The 22,011-nt window shown below is 29.2% G+C and overlaps 1 protein-coding gene across 1 annotated transcript in view; it reads right to left on the reverse strand.

The window, feature by feature from the left end:
- Positions 1 to 6,556, reverse strand: part of LOC129981272 (sodium-coupled neutral amino acid transporter 7-like) — a 60,291-nt gene extending 53,735 nt beyond the window's left edge. Inside the window, exon 1 of the mRNA XM_056092043.1 lies at positions 5,560 to 6,556. Within this exon, the coding sequence (XP_055948018.1) occupies positions 5,560 to 5,746 (187 nt within the window). The 5' untranslated portion in view covers positions 5,747 to 6,556. The remainder of the gene's footprint in view (positions 1 to 5,559) is intronic.
- Positions 6,557 to 22,011: the final 15,455 nt, after the last annotated feature.

A 22,011-nucleotide genomic window follows, 5' to 3' on the forward strand; every position in this document is an offset into this window, starting at 1 on the left:
TTACACATCATTTATAATAGTTACTGCTACATTCTTTGCACCATCCACCTTTAAATGTTTATCATAATATGAATTCTCTGATCGAGTGGATCTTCAAAACATCGATTTGAATTATGTGTATCTATCCAATCATCGACATATTGCGAAAACTATAGTACAGCGCACAAGGGTTACAGTCTAATATAAAATTTCACTTTTGTCGTCATTATGGTAAGCCAGAAACAAGCAGGCTGAATAGCTTTTCCAGCAATTCTATTGTTGATTTGTTCACTAAATTTTTGCCTGCTTGTTATACGCCGGCTATAATGCCAACTTGGCATCCTTGGCGATGTGAATAGCATACTAAAGTAGATTATTTCTACCAAACACAAGATCTTCGAGTCAATAATGCATATAAAAATTATTTTTCAAAGAAAAAAAAAGACCTGATATCATCAGGAAAGGAAACAGATTTAATCGTGTCCATTAGTCCTAACGGCATTCATTAAGGTCATTTCTAGGATACTTTGTAATATTTTTTTTATATATTTATATCTCTTTTTTTCCCGTGATTCATATTTATGTCAAGATTCTGTTATTTCATCATGAATCTGTTGGCGCCTTCAAATTATTAATATTTTTGCCACTCTTAATAATTTTTATATTCCTATTTGGTTTCATTTTAGAGTTTGCGTTGCATCTTATTCCAACTTGGAATCTGGCAATCCAGTTTTGATTTAAGTAAAATAATGTCCTGTTTAATTTAAGAAAAAATTGTACGTTAAATATTCATCTCTTTCATGTACAGATTATTTGATCAATTCCAGTCTATTTCCTCTGGAAATATTCTGATAAATTTCTATCATCAATATGCAGATAGCCTCTTGAAATTCTTAGTCGGCTGCGTCCTGGCCTTGGGGTAGCGCGTCTTCCTCGTGATCTGGGGCGTCCCGGTTCGAGTCCTGGTTCGGGTGTGGTTGCTCCTCTCTTTGTGTTCTATTTGTGATGTGTGTAAGAGCCCCCCGATAGAAAGGGGTTGTGCAAGCGAATATGTGAGTGCCATCTTCATGTGAGCTAGAAGTAAACTTCTACTCTTGGGTGCTCAGGGGTCTTTACCCTCAGAAGCTACTGCACCCCCCTTTTCGTTGTAACGCGGGCACGACATCATCATCATTAAATTCTCTATCTTGTGTTCTTCAAAAATAAACTGATTCTAAAACGAAAGTAGAGTTTCGAGTCATAACAAATATATTTTCATTTACGAAAGTAGTAACTCATAATCTCTTTTTTTTATGCATTTTATTATATTTCAGGTGTTTATACGCATGTTTGAGCTTCTATAAAGAAGCGTTTTGAAAGAAAATGTTTACATTTTATTTCTGAATAAATTACGGTAATAAAAATATAATATTGATGTAGGTCAATGATAGCTGATGATGTTACTAATAATTTACCAGATGTTTCATTTTTAATGTTTTAATATATTATTAATACCCATTTATAGGACAAATTACATCAGTTAATAACTCTTCATATCCTGTATGAACAGCAGTAAAATTGTTTGCAGACAATATCACATCTTTTTTTACATAGAAGTATAATGTCCAAATCTCATCTACCAAATTAATTTCAACATAAAGGAAAGTTTATGCATGCAGTGTAATAAAGTCTTAATAGGTTACTTTTTATAGCATTACTTTGTCTAATTTACACATTAACATATAACTATTTTTTGATGGGAAAAAAATTTTGTGAAAAATGAAACACCAAAGAAGAAATTAATTCAGAAGAAGGAAATTTAGGCAAAATATTTGTTTAATTATTATTAGTTAAACAGAGTAATAACGACTTAATGGGTCACTTTTTATAGTATTTTTTCAAATATTTATGTTTATAGTATTACTTTGTCTAATTTAAACATTAACATATAACTATTTTTTGGTTAAAAAAACTTGAAAAGAATGAAACACCTGCACCATGAAGAAATTATTTCAGAGGAAAGAAATTTAGGCAAAATATTTGTTAATTATTTATTGATTTAAGTTTAAAGTTTCAAGATTCACAAGTTAAAACATACACGTGAAAAGCCAATTCAAATGTTAAATGGTATACATTTATAGCCAATGTAGACGCCATGATTTTCAATGAATGCATACTAATGTATTTTGTTGTACAGATGCTATATGCCATTTTGTGATATGAAGTGTCATGCTTGTTACACTTGCCTTTGAATTTACCGTCCAATATTATGCATACTTTTTCAATGTCAAAGATATAATAAGCAAACAATATGTCGAAAAAGTCGGTAGACCAAATTGAGTAGCAGCAGTGGTTTAGAAAAGAGCATAATTCTGTTAGAAAACAATACATTGAATAGTGATAAAAACAATAGCAGCACAACCAATTCAGAAATTAACTAGCAGGATACATGGGATAACGATGCGAATGCTGCTGTTGCTGCTGGGTCAGCCGCAGACAGCATAGTTCCAAGCATTCACCTACCCTTTCTGTTACCAAAACGTAAATTGCTCTCATTATAGAATTCAGTAGGTCTGCACTTTGCATTCCTATGAATTTTAGCCGGACAAGAATGAAGTCATACATGGAGGTGATTTGAAGTTATTGACTTCAAAATCGATTCGTTATCGTTCTCTTTGCATCTTTGATGTCAACAAAAACTCGATTTTCTGCTGCAGAATGCAAGATGCTACGCCACAGTCACGCATTGAATACAGTTGTCTTATCTCTACATCGAGACCAGCATGTGACTTGATTACCATTTTCTCGAGATAGCACTGACTATCACTGCCAACAATGATGAATAATGCTATGTCAAGTATTTCTAAAATATTCATCAAAATAAAATCCAACTACTCATAGCCTTATCAAATTCAGTAACAATCGATATTGCCTTCTTCGCATACTTTAAAGGTATTCTTTACTCAAAGGTAGCTGACAGTGCCTAATCTAGAAGATGAGTAATGGCCCATCGCGTTTCTTATAGCAAACGTGATGAGTATGTTCATAATAGTGCTAGTAACTCCATTCGTTTCCCTCCGTTATCTATGAAAAATTATCTCTTCGAACAAGACTTTTATTATCCGCCAGAATATTAAAAATATTTCAAAATCCCACTTCTAGGCTATCTATTAAAGAGGCGCTGGGACATTCACTTGCAAAAATGGGCGTATGGTCATAAATTTCCAATCGACTATCTGTTGCTCTTCGACGAGAGCAATTAGTGGGTTTAACATTATAGCAATTGAAAAGAATATTTTGAAAGCCAAACGATGGAGATTGATATTTTAATTATAATAATTTCAAGCATTAAAGTTTATTACTATCTGACACTTTTATGATTTGTATGGTACGCAGAATCATACAATCATTAAAGGATTCAAGGGACATTTAATAATGCAATTCTTATAAATAATCATAATATATGAATTAAGAAACTGCCGACAACGCTCATAAATGAACTCAAATTCATTAAATAATGGCTCATTTAATGGGCTGTAATTAACTTTTAATCACAATAATTAATTTGACGAGAGCCGATGGTACACACATCTCTTTCCGGCTACTCTACACTCTACATTCACTGTTTTAACAAGATCTTTTTTTCATACAGATGGCTCAACGGTATTATCCGCAGATACAGAAACAACACGAAATTACACCTACAATCTAGAAATGTCAAAATTTATTACTTATTACTTTTCATTTAATTATCTTAATTTTATTTTTATTTATACATCGAAATTCAAAAGTAGAAATTACACCAAAACTTTTTCATGCGCGGCCTTGTTTGAGTGGCCACAGTGATGTGACTCCTCTTCATTACATATTTTTTTTAAGGTATCGCAAAAAAAGTTAATCGCACATTTGTGAAAATATTTTATATGATATATTTTTAAAGTTTTGAAAAATATTTTTTGGCGCCTAATTTATGGAATGTTCATGCAACGCACAAAAACAGATTTGAATGCGTTTTTATAACTATGCTTGTAACACACATTAAAATAAATTAAAAGTATTAAAATGAAATAATAACTTTTGATTGAATTATTTAGCAGTCATAAGATGATTCAACTGCCTTTTAATACTTATCTAACAATTGGAGAAGTGGTTTTTCAATTTGGAATGCACTAAAATTATTAGTTCTTTTGCATCCCATCTTTTCCTTGAATAATCCAGGTCCTCTTAAAAAAATGATTTGGGAGGATGGGGAATGTCCTGGTTAATCGGATCATTTTATTATTCATATTAATAACAATGTCTATTACTTTAACAATTTTTCAACGATATTACAATAAATCTTTGATATCATTTAATAAAATAGGTTATTTTATGTGTCGTAAAAAATGGAAACGATATACTCCATAAGAATCTTATTTCAATTAATTAAAAAATTTCATATTAGAAATTTATATAAAGGATCTGATGGGGTTTATTAGAGTTAAAGTATAAATAGAGACAATTTGACGCATTTAAAACAAAATCAGGATAAATGGCGAACCTTTTTTAATTGGTCTGTCTCAAAATGTTTTTAAATAGGGATTATTCTGTTTAATGGTGGATTTTCACACTATTTAGCAGCAGCCAACAACCGCTGCTCTGAAGTGGAAAGTGGCAGAGGCAGGGCAATTAATGAATGTTTCTTAATTTTGTAATCACATGAATGCATTTGTAAAATATACATATTTTTTATTTACAAAATATTAGGACTATGATGAGTATTTACATTGAGTTATTTACTTTTAATAAATAAAGTATAAATTTTTACTTTTTAAAATATATTGGAATATTAATGATTCATTAATTGGTTATGGTTATATTTCACTTGTTATTCTAGTAATGTAATAATTTTTAATATCATATTTATTTGGAATTTGTTTATAATCTTTTATAATAAATGCTTATATTTGGTAGTAAGGAAATCATTAATAATTGAAGCTAATATTTAAAGAATTTTATTGATTTATTCTTAAATAACTAATTTTAGAATAAAAAAAATATTCAAAGTTACTAAAATAAAAAAAAAAAAAAATTGATTAACCTATTGATAAAGTGTTGAAATGTGAAACTAAACAGACTATTTATTAAAAACGCCTACTAATATGCAATTGCCTAGGGCCACAAAATGCATTAAACTGCCAATGGTTCCGATTATGAGTTGTCTGGTAGTTAAAAATGCTTGTTTGCTAGCATCATTTATAGTATGTTCCAAGATTTTTCATGCTTATTTGAATATACTTCCATTATAGATTTTATTACATTAAACAAATTATTAAGACATTTTTATATCATTTATTAAAAATTTTATACTTTATTTCACTGTTAAATTAACATCGTCTAATATTCTAAAAGAATAATATTAATGTAACTTAATTTTGGAAACTTAATTTCATGATAAATATTTATTATTTTTATTATTATTAGTGCAAAATAATTTTATTCAATAAAGAATAGATAGTGAATTTGTCGGAAATTATAAAATTAAGCTAATGGATATTGCACTAAAAATAATATAAAAAATTTAAAAAAACAGGAAGCGAAAATAAAATAAGCACTTCATACCTTCTTTCTGTTTCACCTTTTTCGTCTGTTGGCTGGCAGACATCAGAAGGGGTTGCGATTCCATCATGCTCTCATGGACTTCCGAGATGACATCTGGGGGGAATCCCTTTTCTATTCTGTTATGAGTGTAAACGTCCTTAGAGAGGGTCTGCCACAAAAGACTAGTGTTCAGATCTGAACTAGACATCTTCGATCTATTACTTTTTCACAACTCAATTCACACCAATTAGCAAGAATCTCATTATACTAAACTTCAACAAAAATATCCAATTGTTTTGTTATTTTTTCACTTTTGTAACTTCTTAAAAAAAAAACATATCAGTTTTTTGACGATTTAATAATCAATTTCGTTCTTAACAGCTTCACCTTCGAAATTTGAACAAAAGCAGTAAAATTTATTTTATGAATGTTCAGTTGAAATGTGCAGCTGTTCTAAAAAATTAATATATGAGTATTTTGTTTTGTTTTTTTTTTCTAATTCCACAAAGTTCTCAGATACTACATCTCTCTTCGAGTAAACACAGCTCTTCAATTTTTATTTGATATGCCAACGTACTTTGTTAAAAGTTCCAAAAAGCAAAGCTTTTTTTTTAATGTGTGGATTCACGTTTTTAAGCTACGAAGTCATTAGAACACAGCTTATTCGATCGCCTCGAGATCGTCCTATTTTTTCCGCCTCCAAAACACTCTCACAGCTGACTCCTGGAAGAAACAGTCTGCATCTGCCTTTTTTACTGAAAGTGACGTCAGAACGGCCCCGTTCGGGCAGAAACGAAGTCACCGGACCACGTGCTTCATCGGCCTTGTTTACGTTAACCTTCAAACTTGGCGGGGGGAGGAGGGCCCATACTATCACGTGTTATCCAACCTCGTTTTCGTATAAGTAGATGCTTAGCGCAATTTTTGGTCGATTTTGAAATTGTAGACAGTGAAAAATACTTCACTCGGGACAAAACGCATCTTTCATAAATTGTCTGTGAAACCCAGTTTGTCAGATTTTTCATATTGGATGAAATAATTAAAATTGAAAAGTAAAAAAAAAAAAAAAAAAAAAAAGATTTTTACTTGGAATTTTTTTATTCAATTAGAAGGAATTTTTTTCCAGTTTGATCTCTATATATCTATTGGAAATTGGCAATAAAATTTCTTGCTGTAACTTTTTCGTATAGAAAAATATCAATAAGTTTTATTTTGCAATTCTCTTAATAAAATATGCACTGAAAAATATCCTAGAATAATTCAGAAATATTCAATTTTTGTTTTATTTGGCAATTCATTAATAACTGTTCTGTGAATAGTATACTTTGAAATCATTTCCCTGTTATTAGATTACTTTTTTGAGTTTTAATAGTATTCAGGATGCCAGCTGAAGTTGTTAAAAGTGACAATGGTTACTTAACAAATTTCTAACCCGTATCACGAGAGACAACAAATGACAGATTTTCACTATCTTTAGTGAATTCAATTTTGAATAAAATTTCTAGATAGCGAATACGTTGTTATTATGAAGTCAGAATTCAATAGTTGCTACGCTGTAATTAATCCAAACGGTGCTTATACGACGAAAACAATGCAAGCCAATTCCTTGAGACTGCTGTTCAAGAGGTTTTCTAGAAGTATACATGAATTATTTTGGTTAAACGTTGAAAGTCAATAAATTTTCGAGATATTAGCTGATGATCAAAAATGATTGCGCCTTGCTTATTGGTGTTATTTAAAATTCAGTTGTCGCGAAGGCGTTCGAAATCAACAGATAGCTGGCATGAAATGTTTCGACACATGTGTTGATTTTCCGAAAGATAAAATAGCGACGCAATTGCTAATACGAGGAAAAAGCACGAAGTTAACTTTAGAATTGTCACAATGTAGCGCAAATTGTTTTCGTTTAAAATTTTGCAACTGGTGTTTGTGTACATGTTTTTAACCTGACTCGTAGTTCCTTATTATTATTATTATTGAATTTATTATGCAAATTGTTCATGAATCAACATCAAAGATGATATTTTTTAGAAGTCAAAATATAATTGCGATGTAAAATTACGAAGATGAATTCAGAATTTTTCTTACTTGTATGATTTTATTTGTATCAATCTGCCAAATGAAAAACGTATAAATTATAACAAAGAACAAAATATTAGAAGAAATAAAAAAAGCTTCTAATATCGTGAAAATAATAAATAATATCTTGGAAAATTAAGTAAATAGCACTATTTCTATGAAATTTAACTTCATAAATTTATAAATTATTTTAATTTCATAAATTATTTTAAGAATCCTATAAAATTGCTCAGCTGTTTATGTAACTCTACTAATGAATTAGAAAAAACTTAATGGCTTAGTTCAAATCAAATTACGATTACATAAATATTGATACTGTAAAAAAATAATCTCAAAATACCTCATTCCAAATTTAGAACATAAACATTGGAAAAATATGTCAATAAAAGTTAAAATTTTAAATTTAGGCTGAATTATATCTTTATTATTCTTTTTACAAATACATTATTCAAGATTTTTTACATAAATACTTACGAAAAGAATTTCTTTGCAATTCTGGTCAGTTTTATATTTTTTTTTTTCATTTCTTGGATTTCTTAAGAATAAACAAGCAATTTAAACTATTCCACACAATTTCAGTATAAAGCAATCCTGACATAACATTAAGTCATTAAGCACAACATTGGAATTTTGATGCGATTGCAAGCACCTACTGATTTCGTTTATGTTTATTATAATGGCCAGTAACCCGAATTTTGACATAAGTAACTAGTTCGCATAACATTATAACGTCATTAAAGCTGTTGCTTAAGAAGCAAACTTTTGTTAATATGGAACTTCTAATTTGGATAGAATTTTCTGTAATTGGAATAAATTGTCCATTTCTTTTGCATTCTTTTTATCGCTATTAATGCATTTTAAATGTTATTTTTAATTTGTCTTGCGCTATAAAATGCATCTTGTGTCAAAATTTTGTAAGAAAAAATGTTTTTATTGAAGATGCTTCAGATACTATGAATAAAATGAACCTAAGGTTTGTAAAAATTATAATTCTGCTTATTTTGAATTTATTAAGGTAAATGAGTACATAAAGAAGTCGATTTTTTTTCGAAATTATGATCTTTTTTATTTAATATTCTTAATGTTTAGATCGGTTTCTTTATAAAATCGTTACAGTTTTGTTTCTAAATCTACTTTTTGGGGAAATAAAACTGTTTTTTTTTTATATTCACTTTAACATGCATTTTAATGCTTTAATAAAACGAATCCCCCAGACTTTGCTTTATACCTGTTTTTAACAACAACAACAAAAATGTTTTCCCCAGTTTTAAAAAAGACTTTTACCATTTAACTGGTATATTTAATTTTATAATTTTTTTTTCAATCTTTTTAATGCAAATATTTAAAATATAATTATTTTCGAAAATTTTTAAAAAACTAATCCCGAACATAGTTACATACCTTAACATGCATTGTTTAAAAATAGGATTCAATTGTGTAGATTTGATTCATTTGTTTCATCAATTAGTTTCTGTTTGAATATTCGGAACCAGATGATAGTGCATATATTCAAGCATCTTACGATAAAGAAGTTATCATACGGGCCGACTCATCTGAGAGACTCAATTTATTACACCAGAACTCAATAATAAAAATACCCAGAATTTGTTTTTGTTTTTTTATACAAATTTATGCATTATCTCATTTTTCCCTTGCATGCAAGTATTATTCGAATTACATTACATTAAAACATTAGAAAGAAATTATCCTCACTTTTTTCTATTTCAATAATTCTATATAAGGAATAGACTTAGCTTCGTCATAAAGAAAAGAAGATAATCTTCTTTACATTTCAGAACAATTGTCATTAATTTATGTTGTTCAAATTTATTCTGAATTTTCAGATATTGTATAAGGATCGCGTATGAAATTTCTTCCATATACGTGACTACACTGTCAGATATTGTGTTTTCAAACATAAAAAAGACAAACATACCATAACACAATTTTGAGTCCCTCCCCCCTAGGTGCCTATAAAGCTTCATTCTAACGACCTATGCGCGTCTGGAAACAAGCATACTTTCTCCTCTCTTGTAGTTTTCCGGGGTTCTTTGATGTCTGTTCAGTTACCGATAATTTGTGAAAATCTTCCACAGGCGGTGATCGTCATACAATGGGTCAGTTGGAAGATTTTTAACCATATCCGTCAAGGACGTTATCGACTTAAAGTCGCGTTCCGACGACCTGTGAGTCTGCAGTCTCGTTCTAACGACCTGTGACCTGTTTACAAATAGAGTCGTAAATTGACTCATTGTTGGATCTAACCCCATGTGTGGATGAGATACGTCCTATTTCCTTTAAATTGTCGGTAAAATGAACAGACATCAAAGTACCCCGGAAAACCACAAGAGAGGGGAAATAGGGGGAAGTGTGCCATGTCTCCAGATTCGCAGGTCGTCTGAACTGGGCTTGACACTGACGTTATCTAATCTGATGGATGAGCACAAAATGATAAACGCCAAACTTCCCACATTGTCTCCATCGAGAATTTATTTGAAGTCAAACACGATTAACTATATTTAAACATTTAAAAGAAATTGAAAAAAAATTAAAACAGAGAAATAAAAAATGAGTTGCCACTAATTGAAGAGAAATTTTCATATTTTCATATGTACCCTCTCTGCATTTTGTCCGCGGAAATCTGATATCTAGAAAATCACGAGAATTTCTAACTTCGGTGAAAAATTTCTGAATAAATTCTGAAGTAAATTCTCATAAAATTCAATTTTTAATTTCACTTTCGAAAGAATGTGAATAAATGATGTAAATAACATTTTAGTTTATTCGCTCAATAAATGTATTTCTGAAAAAATTATGAAGTGAAAATTTTTATACGGTCCTTTGGTCTTAAAAAATCTTATTTTGTAAAGTATTCTTGACACTCCAACTTTTAAATTTAAAAAAAAAAAAGAAAATTCTATTTTCTGCAACCAAAGCTTACCGAATTATGAAGTTTCGAATTTCCTTATTTTAGGACGATCAATAATTTTATAATTTTAAGCCAATCAGCCTTTTGAAAATTTTGGACGCTTATTTGTAAATTTTCTTTGAAATGGTCGATAGAGTGATCTAAAAATCGGGCGTTTTTAAAAGATAGTTCTAATTTTATAAATCACTAAATTTTAGTCGTGATAGAAAAAAAAATTATTTAAAATTTTACTGTCTCAAGTATATTTTAATTTGATTCAACATGGGTCTTCACAAAAATATAAAATTCGTAATTCACCAGAGCATTAATTGACTCAAACTGCATAAAATAGTGTTCGTTATTTCACTTACATTATTTTAATTAGTAAATGACCTAGTACTATTTCGAAATTAGGTGTTGGAACCCAATTAGAATGGAAATTCTTATATATATTTAATATAATAAAGAACTAGATTCGATTGTATAATATGAACTACTATAGAGTTATTAAATTAATAATTCTCTAATTAATAATTTGTTTATGCTTAAAAGAAGTTCACATAAAACTTTCTTTTGTTCCTATCTTTTTACAAAATATCAAATTTCAAGTTTATTTCATTTTTTACAGATACGTACTGAAAATTACTCTTTTTTAGGTTTAATTTATAGTAAACTAGCAGTACATGCACAGCGCTGCCCGTGGCATAACATCTAAGAGGAAAAATTAGTTTCAGACTTAGTCTAGCCTCCACCCGATATGACATGGGAATGTCATGAAGGATCAAAAAGATATTTAGAAATCATCAAAAATGACTACAAAACAATTTTTTATTGTGGATATTCAGAAATATTTAGGGCTGAGCTTTGATATATAGTTATTTGGTGCCTTTCGAGGTTGGCAATTTTTCGGTACCGCTTTGTTTGGGGTTACATGGCCGCCATTTTTTTGTTTCTGCATGCTACTGTATTTCGATCTTCCCTGTTCATTATCCTTGATATTTTTCTGCTGCACATACTTCTTTTACTTACTTTCATTATTTTCGATTAAATCTTTTTGCATGCATATCATTTTACTGCATTTATTAACTTTTCTCTATATTTCCGCTAATTTGCTGCAGCGTTCCTGGGAACCTTTAGATTTGAAACGCTATTCCGCGCCGTTCGCGCCACATTCAGCCATTTCGCTATATTTTGGCGATAAACTATTTTTTTGGGTAAAAATGAACGTATAACAATGCTGTTCCATATTTAGAGTGTTAAAATGATTTCAATTTTCCCTTGTAAACAACACATGCCTTTTGATTCATCTTTCCATATGCTAAGCTTTGTATACAGTCATTTGGCGTCTTGCGAGGTTGGCAATTTTTCGGTGGCGCTTTTGCTATCGTTACCCTATTGCTGTTACTAAAATTTGGCGATAAATTATTTTTTGGCGGAAATGACTGTATATCAAAGCTGTTCCTAAAGCTGAACAATATGGACAGATTTTAGACATTGTTCCTATTGAGACCGAGGCATCATTTCTGTAATCCACACATGGGTCGAAATTCAGAACGGAGTGTTCCTTTTCGTACCAAATATAAGGAACGTTTGTTCTTCACTTCTTTTCCTTTGTCTCAAATTTAAATGTCTTTCTCTGTCAGCAAATAGGCGAGATTCATTCTGTCTCTGTAATTCAATTGTAGTGCGATTTAAAGAGGCGCTGTTACTTCGCTCAGCAGAAGATCTCCTTTGAAGTAAGTGTGGACATTCTTTCTCTGATATTCGCTAACCTAACGTTTCCTTCATCTACATTTTCATTATCGCGCAACAAACGAAGCGTTTTGACTAGGGTTTGACGGTTTTTCAAACCCGGGTTTAAAAAACTGCTTTTTTTAAAGTAAATTTGTCACATTTGGAAACTGGTTTTTAAATTAAGAAAACCGGTTTTCCTGAACACTTGGACATTCCTCTTCTTCTTCAAAAAAAATTTTTTTTTGAAATTTATTGATTGGGACCGATTTTTCTAGCAGCTGAAGCCTTAGGAAACGAGATACCAATTTATTAACAAGAAAATGTATATTTAAAAATCTGTTAAATGAATTAAAAAATTTAAACACTGAAATAAGTTTGTAATTATTATATGCTTTAGAAGAAAGAATTCAAGAAAGAAGTAGAATTAGCGACTCCTTTGCTGGATTTGCACATTTCTAGTTCAGCGAAGAAATCTAATGTACTTTCTTTAGCTTCAAAAACCGAAATTATTGAGTTATTTGGAAATATACTGTCTAGAATATTTCCGAATTCTTATGTGGAAACCAATTCTGATGAAGAACAAATCGAAGAAACTACTCATCGGAGTAATGCTTTTTTAAAAGAAGCCATGGAAAAATCAATTCAAAAGTTTCTTGGAGACCTTGAAGAAAAACTTAAAAATCCAAAGACACGGAAAGCTGAATTTTCATTATTTTAATCAACGAATAAAGGAACAAAAAACTTTTATTTGTTATTTGATGCCATGAAAACTATAAAAACAATCTCATAGCTATTGAACAAGTATTTTCAATTTCAGGCAATATTGTCCAAAATAAGAACGAGACTTAGTCACCGTTCAGTGGATATTTTATGTTTTTTTAAAATCCTATTTTCTTAGGAGAAATTAAATTTAGTGAAAATAATATAAATATTATTTGAAATATTTGTTTGAGTTTTCGTTATTTTGTGTAAGTAATATGTATATGTAATACTTAATTATTTTTTTTATATATATGATTTTGACATTGGTTTCGATTTTTTTTTGTTTTTGTTTTTTTCTTTATTTTATATAAATTAAATAAAATATTTTTTCCCTATTCTATTTTTTTTTTTTGACAAAAATTCGAAAACCGGCTGAAATAGGTTTTTTGGAAATAATGAAAACCGGTTTATCAAAAAGTCGGGTTTTGTATAAACCCTAGTTTTGACATTTAATGTACTCCGGCCAATGTTGAATTTCCTTCTTTTGGGGATAATGAGATTTGAATCGCTGTTTAATATAAGACGTAAAAAAGAAATGTATTGCATATGAATATCACAGTTCTTGATATTTGCATGCGAAGTTTGAGATTTCCGCTCACGCGCGGATAAGTGCAAAGCACAGATGCTGCTTGCTGCTTTACGCATGCACGAATAGTAGTAGGAAAATAATTAAAATCGCAATTATAAAACTCCTTTTTTATTTTGATATGACTTCAATTTACTAAAACCTTTCCCAATAAATGCCCTACAAAATGGCAGAAATATCTCCAAAATTAGTTAAGTATTTCTCGAGTTTTACGGGTTTCAACATACAGACGCTTTCAGGAGACTTCATTCTATAATATGTATAGATGTTAACGTAATTTCAGCATTTGTGAAACGTGATGACTTGCAATTTGAACTTTATCAACATGATGTCAATACCTGATAATAAAAGATAATTTGTTTCATGTACGCATAACGTGTTCGAGAAGATAAATTTTATTTATTTGTTTTTGTGAAATAAATTTTTAGGAAAGCTGTTTAAAGTATTTTTCAAAATTAGAAACATAATTTGCATGTTTAAATATTTGATGCCGTTTAAAAGATAATATTTTGAGTTTTAAGTTAATTTAGAATCATATTTGGGCTGTTATGTTGCCAGACTTTTGCTTAAATAAAATTTTCAAAAAAAAAAAAAAAAAAAAAAAACGCACTCAAGTATATTTGTTCTAAGTTTGACTGCTATAGGTAAAATGGTCTAGCCTATAAAGTATCAATTCGCAAGCACATGCTTTCATCTTTATTATAAGTAAATATTAATTTTTTAAGAGCTTCAGACTGAAAATTGTTGTCAGAATTGCCTGTGGATCATCAATTCGCGCGCACATACTTTATCTTTATTATAAGTAAATATTAAGTTTTTGAGAGTTTCAGACTGAAAATTGCTGTCAGAATTGCCTGTAGAGCATCAATTCGCACGCACATACTTTCATTTTTATTATAAGTAAATAATAATTTTTTAAGAGCTTCAGACTGAAAATTATTGTTAAAATTTCTGCTGTTTATATAAGTAAGAATAAAATGGAGACAATAATAATAATAATAAAAAAAGAATGACTTTGAAGTCGTTGGAAGTCAGTTTCGAAATAATAATAAAAATAATTCTTTAATGAAGAAATATAAATCTTGTTTACAAGAGATTATGTAATCAAATTAAAGTATGGTAGCGAAGATGAAAGTGCAGATAATTTATTTCGATTGACCTACTTTTTTCTGATATCGGATGCCTTTTTTTTTTCAATGACATGACATAAACATAACAGGAAAATTACGATAAATTTAATCACCCTTCTGATAAATTTAATCACCCTTCTGATTTTGTGTAGAGAAAATATGTCTTTCTGTTAGCAACAAGTTTCCGGGGCTTCATGTAAATTAAGTAATTTTGTAGAGCTTTCTTTATTTGCTTTCGGTAAGCCGAATTTTCTAGTAATAAAAATAGATATTTCGGACTATAGTAAGGACAATTCTAGTTGTTTGTAAGGAAATGTTAAAAGCCATATCTGAAGAAAAATACCTATATAAAATACTGCCCAGGATAATTACCAAAATAAAGTTCCCTATTTTCTTTAATTTTTTTTTTACACAACAATCTGCAAATCTTAGCCCTCTTCAGAAATTTTATGAAAAAAGAGCTCAGAGACTCGAATAGAAATCAATCCTAGATAATAATGCATATAAATTATTTTTGAATTAATATGATCCAATCATCTTCAACAATCAGCTGATTCAATCATCGAAATAATGTATAAGTTTTAATTTTGGAAATCACTCATTTTTATGTTAGTTTTGTGCTAATATAGATTTTGGAATGTTAAAAACATTAATTGATACAAACAACTAAGAAATAGAAATAGAGAACATGAAAAACCATAATGCATAAAAAATGTTTCATTATTTGAGAGAGACCCCTAAAACAACGAAAATGGAGGGTGGTGAAAGACATTCGACTTTTGTTGACACATCTAGATATTATGAATTTTCATATGAATAAAGAATCGGCGAATTCAGATCAGTGGTTGAAGTTATGTAACTGGTCCATTTGTTTTTATTGTTTTAACTATATAAATATTTGTCATTTTGGTCAAGCATGAATTTTATATAAATTAAAACTAGTCGCTTTCGGGGACCAACTATGCTCTCACCATCTGTATATAAAAATATTTAACAAAATAAAAAATTAAAATTAAAAAAAAGAATCCTCCAGACCACAATTACTATATCATTTCCTCAATGTATTTTTTCATGTGAAGATTAAATATAACTAATACGTCACCTTTGGCTTCCTAATAAAATTATATAAAATATAGTAAAAAGACTAGTATGATTTGGCACATGATTGTTTTGTTATATTGTAAAGACGATTATAGAGCTTTTATTGAAACCACTCATGACAATAAATTTCCATGTGAGCACTCTTGGTAGCTCGAAGGATGTCAAGGAGTTATTAAAATTCTTGCCATTTATTGTTCACATTAGATATAGATCTATGATCCGGAATTTAACTGTGTTAATATCTTCAACTTCCGTTGCAAGCAGTCCATTCTTTATATAATCATAAAAAAATCTAATGGAGTAATATCTGGTGAACATTATTGTCGCCATTTTCACTATGACTTCATTGGCGCTATTTTGATAACAATTGTAAGTAAAACGCCATTTCTGCGTTAATTGTCCCATCAATTGGGATAAAAAATTAAATACACAATTATTCCATAATAAAATATTTACTTTAATATATTCAACGATTCTTTCTTAATTTTTTTTTGTAATCAAGGAAAGAATTTGTGACCAGTTTCTTTATCTATTAAGAACAGAGAACAGGATATTTGTTTGGATAATTCCATATTGCATTGGAAAACTTACATAACGACAATGTACTGTAAGTAATCACATTGTAAGTTAGTGGGGCTGAAAAATGTTCATTTTGCTGTTACTTAACTAACGATTTGCTATATTAATGTATATTGTTGAGTTTTATAAGTGATGCTTTTTGAGTACATATCAATTTTATTTACCTATGCTTCATGTTTTAAGTGGAAAAAACCCGCCTTTTCTTATTATCAAGTTCCTTGGATTTCTTACAGCGTACGCATACCGGCTGATTTCCCAAAATAATATTCTAAAATTAGTATAGCTACCTGAAAGTACCTGAATTTAAATTATCGGTATCTCAGAAAGATGTTGAAGTAATTCGATTAAAATTTTTTCAGTCTGTACAAAGGTAAATGCTAGTAGACGACATTTGTTGTGCAACATATTTCATACATTTTCAGTTATGCAATTTAATGTGTATTCCCAAAAGTTTTTTAAAAAAATATTAACTATTTTATAATTATTCCTATGAAAAATATTTCAAGTAAAATTTCCACTGAAATCTTTGCTATCATATGCATATAAAATAACATACAATTATATGTGCACGTAATTTATATAATTCAGAAGAATAAAATAAATTATGATTCTCTTATTAATTCAAAAGAAACTGGGTAGCATTTACGAAAATGTGCATATAGTTTGTAAATGTTTTTTTTTTTTTCGAGATTAAAGCATCCCCGCATCATCCAAATTTTAAGATTAGAGAACTATTTTCATTTCCTGTTTTAACTAAGAATTGTTTAACTTCATGCGCAATCCTTTAAAAAATTTTTTCTTGTAACTATCTATGAACGCGTATGCAGGATGAATAAATTATAAAATAAATTGCACTGAATTAATTGAAAAAACTAATAAAAAATTGTAATAGGTAAATAAATTTTCTCCAATTTAGAATGATTTAACCATTTATAACTTAAAACTTCTGAAGTTGTATTAATATAAGTAAGAATTTTTGACTAGTTCAGGATTAAATTTGAAGACACGTTGACTATAAAGACATACCCACAGTTTCATAGTTGCATTTTGATAAATATTCAATTTCATTTTGATTTAAAGTGTATTTTAGTCTTTTAATACATCTTTTAATATCTGAGATAATAGTTATTTTTAAATTCATTGCGAAATAAAGCAGTTCTTTGTGATTTCAACGATAAACTCATTTTATGTTAAACAATACAAAACTAATAAAAATTCCAAGATACTCTTATTTGGAAATGAAATCAAGATTTGAAACACAATAGCCAGTTTGAACAGGAATATTCCTGCTTAAAGTAAACTAAAGCTGCTTCCGTCTTAGGTCAATCTCTTATCGATGATTGGTTTTTCTGGACTGAATAGGGTTATTTAAGTTAATTGAGGTCATTCTGTTTCTAGCTAGGTTTAAACTCTGTGTTAAATGTAAAAAAAAGTTTGAAATTTTCTTTCTTTCTTGTTAAACTGACATTCATTTCTCATTCTTTTCCTTGGCCAAATGCACTTCTTTTTACTTTTCAAATGGGAATTAATTTATACAATATTGGAAACCATATTGTACAATGTAGGATTCCAACTGATTAAAATAATAATTATCGTCTTTTACACTAATATTGTAAAACAGTATTGTACAATATTGGTTAAAATTAAAAATATTACATAATATGGTGTGTTATTTGTGTAGTAGGCTTTGCTGAAGTTTATAGAGTTTGCACATATAACATCTTACCAAATTCAATGAACTATAGGACGAAACGAAACTAAATTTCGTACGAACGAACGAAAGCGAGACGAACGAAACGAAACGAAATTTCACAGTACACTATAAAAAAAGTAATCTGATAAATAAAAATAGATATCTCGGATAACTGGAGGCAATTACACAACCGGGATTCAATTATTATTTTATGGATGGATTTAAATTTACTGTTTTCGATTGCATTTGTCTATATAGATTATATTACTATATTGTATTATCCTATTATACTATATTTTCTATAAACGTTTTTTTAAATAACTAATTGTAATGCAATAACAGATTTCAGAAACTGCAGCATTAGTGTGACAGCATTTCTGACAATTTCAATAGAAACATTTGCACAGTTGATATATAACTACTTCTATTTTATTCATTTATTCAACAATGTCTGCTTTTGGCTGTAGTTTTTGCAACTCTGTTGTATTTTTTTAAAAAAAACTCTTGCATCTGTTCCTGATTTTTCTGAATGACCTTTTGGAAAGAGAGGATATTTAATTAATAATTTTATGAGCTCTGTTTAGTTGGTGAGAATAGTAATTTATAAATAATTAGGAAAGAGAATATGTCTTCTATAGTAGAAATTCTTATAGTAGAAATCATCTTCTGCTATAATTTAAATATTCAGCTGGAACTTTTCGAGCAACAGTTATATAACTATGATTGAAATAAGGTGGTTTTCTTTTTTTCAGGTTTCTTATAAGACAAGATAAAAATCAACACCTGAAATCAAAATACTAATTCTGTCGGAAATAGCTGTGATTTTTTTTTCTGTGCGACAGTTGGCCCTGTATTTATTTTAGTACCCCATTCTTATTCTAAAAAGGCATGAAACGAATGATAAAGATAAGTGCCATGGTATCATTTTTTAGAGTATGATTTCTTGTTTTTTATGTAAATAGATTGATAAAAATCGCGCATTTAAAAAAAATTAATATGCATACATGTGAATAAAAATAACAGGGATTTTAATGAATATTTTAATACACGATTTCTAGACAAAGATAATATATAAAAAAATTTATTTATTTGAATAAGAAAAAATGTAGAAATTTCAATGTATTTATAAAAAATAGCATCTTTTTTTAATTTTTTGTGTAAATGTTACTTTTTTTTTGGAATAATTTATACATCTAAAATAAAGATACAGAGATTAACATTCAAATTATTGGAATAAAGTAAACTTCATGAATTCTAATGATTGTTTTAACGAAACCGTTTTCAGCAGATGTTTCATATGAAAAATTCTTAAAGCTTAACACATTTACATTTCAAGGACATCTGCAACCGTTAGAGAAAAGAAAAAGGTCTCCATGAGATGAGTGTTCTTCTTATAGAATTAATCAGGTCAAAAACACTTTAAGTAGAAACTCAGTGGCCTTTAAATTACTGAAATATTAAAATTATTTGCACCTAAATGTTTACCCTTTCAAAGGAAAATAAATCTCACTCAGATTTGTACCATACGGTAGCCTTCATGAATTAACATTATTTTATCTTTTTTAATCTAAAAGTCATTCAACCTTCTTTTCCAAGGTAATATTTTGCATAATTAGAAGCACAAAAAGATTTTAGCAACCATTCTGAACTGCTTTATAAAACGTGTTTGAAGGACAATTAAAGTGACATTTATTTTAATACTAGCTGCCGTTCTTCCCTGCTCTGCCTGTTTTTTATTTGCTCTATAGGTATGTTGGAAAAAGAAAAATTCGTGCCTTTTTATAGATTTTATGACCCTTAACATTAATAGTAATAAAAATGAATTAATTACAGCTCTAAGACTTTTTTAATAAACGATATTCTTATTCTCACTAGTGGCGCTTATATGTGTAAGTACACGGTGTTGCCACTTTAGAATTTCATAACTTATATTTGAATGCGGGAGAAACATGAAACTTCTAGATTGATATTGGCAACACTTTAAACGAAAAAATTTTAATGTAAGAGGTTTACAATTTTAAAGCCGGGTTTACATTTGGCCAGTTACAAGACAGCCAGTAGGCAGCGCATGCGTAGAAATGCTGAAAAAATGCTGTTCGGTTCATGGCAGGTAATTGTCCGACGGGACAACAACATGCCGTTATGTATTGTATTTTTTATCTTATTGCGCATGCTTTGTAGAATTTGGCGGAGTTTTTGGAGTGAAAAAAATTAATCACATAACATAGATTAATTCCGACAATTTTTGCTCTTTGTTCTTTCTAATACGAGGCTGTGGGGTTTTTTTTTCATTTTATTTGCCATTTTTTCTATAGTTTTCCAAATTTAGGTACGTTGAACTTTTTTTTTTTTTATTTTACCATGTTTACCACAAAAATATAATTTAATTATTTTTAAAAAATTTAATAAAAAATAGAAATTTAATTTATAGGTTAAAACATTAGTATCATTGAAAATAGTATTTCTTGGACTTTAACTTGATGCAAAAATCATTTTCATGCGATAATACTTTCAGAAGTTATAGTGGAAAAACGCCTAAATTTCGCTTAATTTTTAAATAAAAATTCTAATCAAAAATTCAAAAAATCGCACACATTTCCGGCCTCCAAGGTAAACGCCTGTTGAGTGCGCTCGCACGCACGCACACACACACACACACACACACACACACACACACACACACACACACACACACACACACACACACACACACACACACACACACACACACACACACACACACACACACACACACACACACACACACACACACACACACACACACACACACACACACACACACACACACACACACACACACACACACACACACACACACACACACACACACACACCTAAGGAGAAAAGAGGCAAGTTAAAAAAAAAATCACTTCAAAATCCATGTGTGTTCAACATATTAATCACATTGATTGTGTTTTTTCATTATATTTCAAAAAATTTAATGACTCGCTCGGGAAAGGTTTAATTTTCTGTCAGCACCTATAAAATTTCAACTTTAAATTAGAGTGGAAACGCTAAACTACAATTAATATAAAAACCTTTTTTACTGAAACCAACCATGTCTTTTTTTTAAAAAAAAATATGAGATTTGATAGCAGAATCATTCAGCATTGAAGTTTTATGTGCATTGCAGAATAATTTTCGTAATTTGTATATCTTAAAGAATTATTCAAAAAAAAATTTCTCTGAATCATCGTAAAATTCAGCTTTTAGTTTTACTTTCAAAATATTTAAATGATGTAAATAAAAAAATTTTATATTATTTCAGTCCGCACTTTATGAAAAAATTACGAATTTTAAATTTTACACAGTCCTTTTGTCTTAAGGAATCACATTCTGCAAAATACTCTTGACACTTCAACTTTTAAAAAAATGAATGTTTTTTCTTTTGCAATTTATGAAGTTTTTATATATTAATTTTAGAACAATAAACATTTTCCTAATTATAGTCTAATCACTGTCGAGAAACCCTGGCAGAAGATTGGCGTGTCTTCTTTGAGACGGTCGATGAAGTGGTCTAAAATCGCCAGTTTTTATAGAAAAGTGATATTTAAATATCATAAATTAGTCAGTTTTAGTGATTGATTTAGTTGATTGAAGTTCAAGAACTTTTATTTAAAATATCAGCGTTTCAAGAATATTTTGTTAAATATGATTCAAAGAGAGCAGGAGATCTAAATAAAAATTTAAAATTCGTAATTCATCGGAGTATTTATTGACACAAGTTACATAAAATTTATTTAATCCATTTAGACCATTTTGTTAGCAGATGTATGCCCCATATTAGCTGATGAGTGCTGATTAGAGTGATTATCCTGTATATATTAAACCATGCTTCCCTTAAATTAAACTGTTTTATTGAATTAATAATATAGATATT

The sequence above is a fragment of the Argiope bruennichi genome, chromosome 8, assembly GCF_947563725.1.
Source record: "Argiope bruennichi chromosome 8, qqArgBrue1.1, whole genome shotgun sequence".
NCBI lineage: Eukaryota > Metazoa > Arthropoda > Arachnida > Araneae > Araneidae > Argiope > Argiope bruennichi.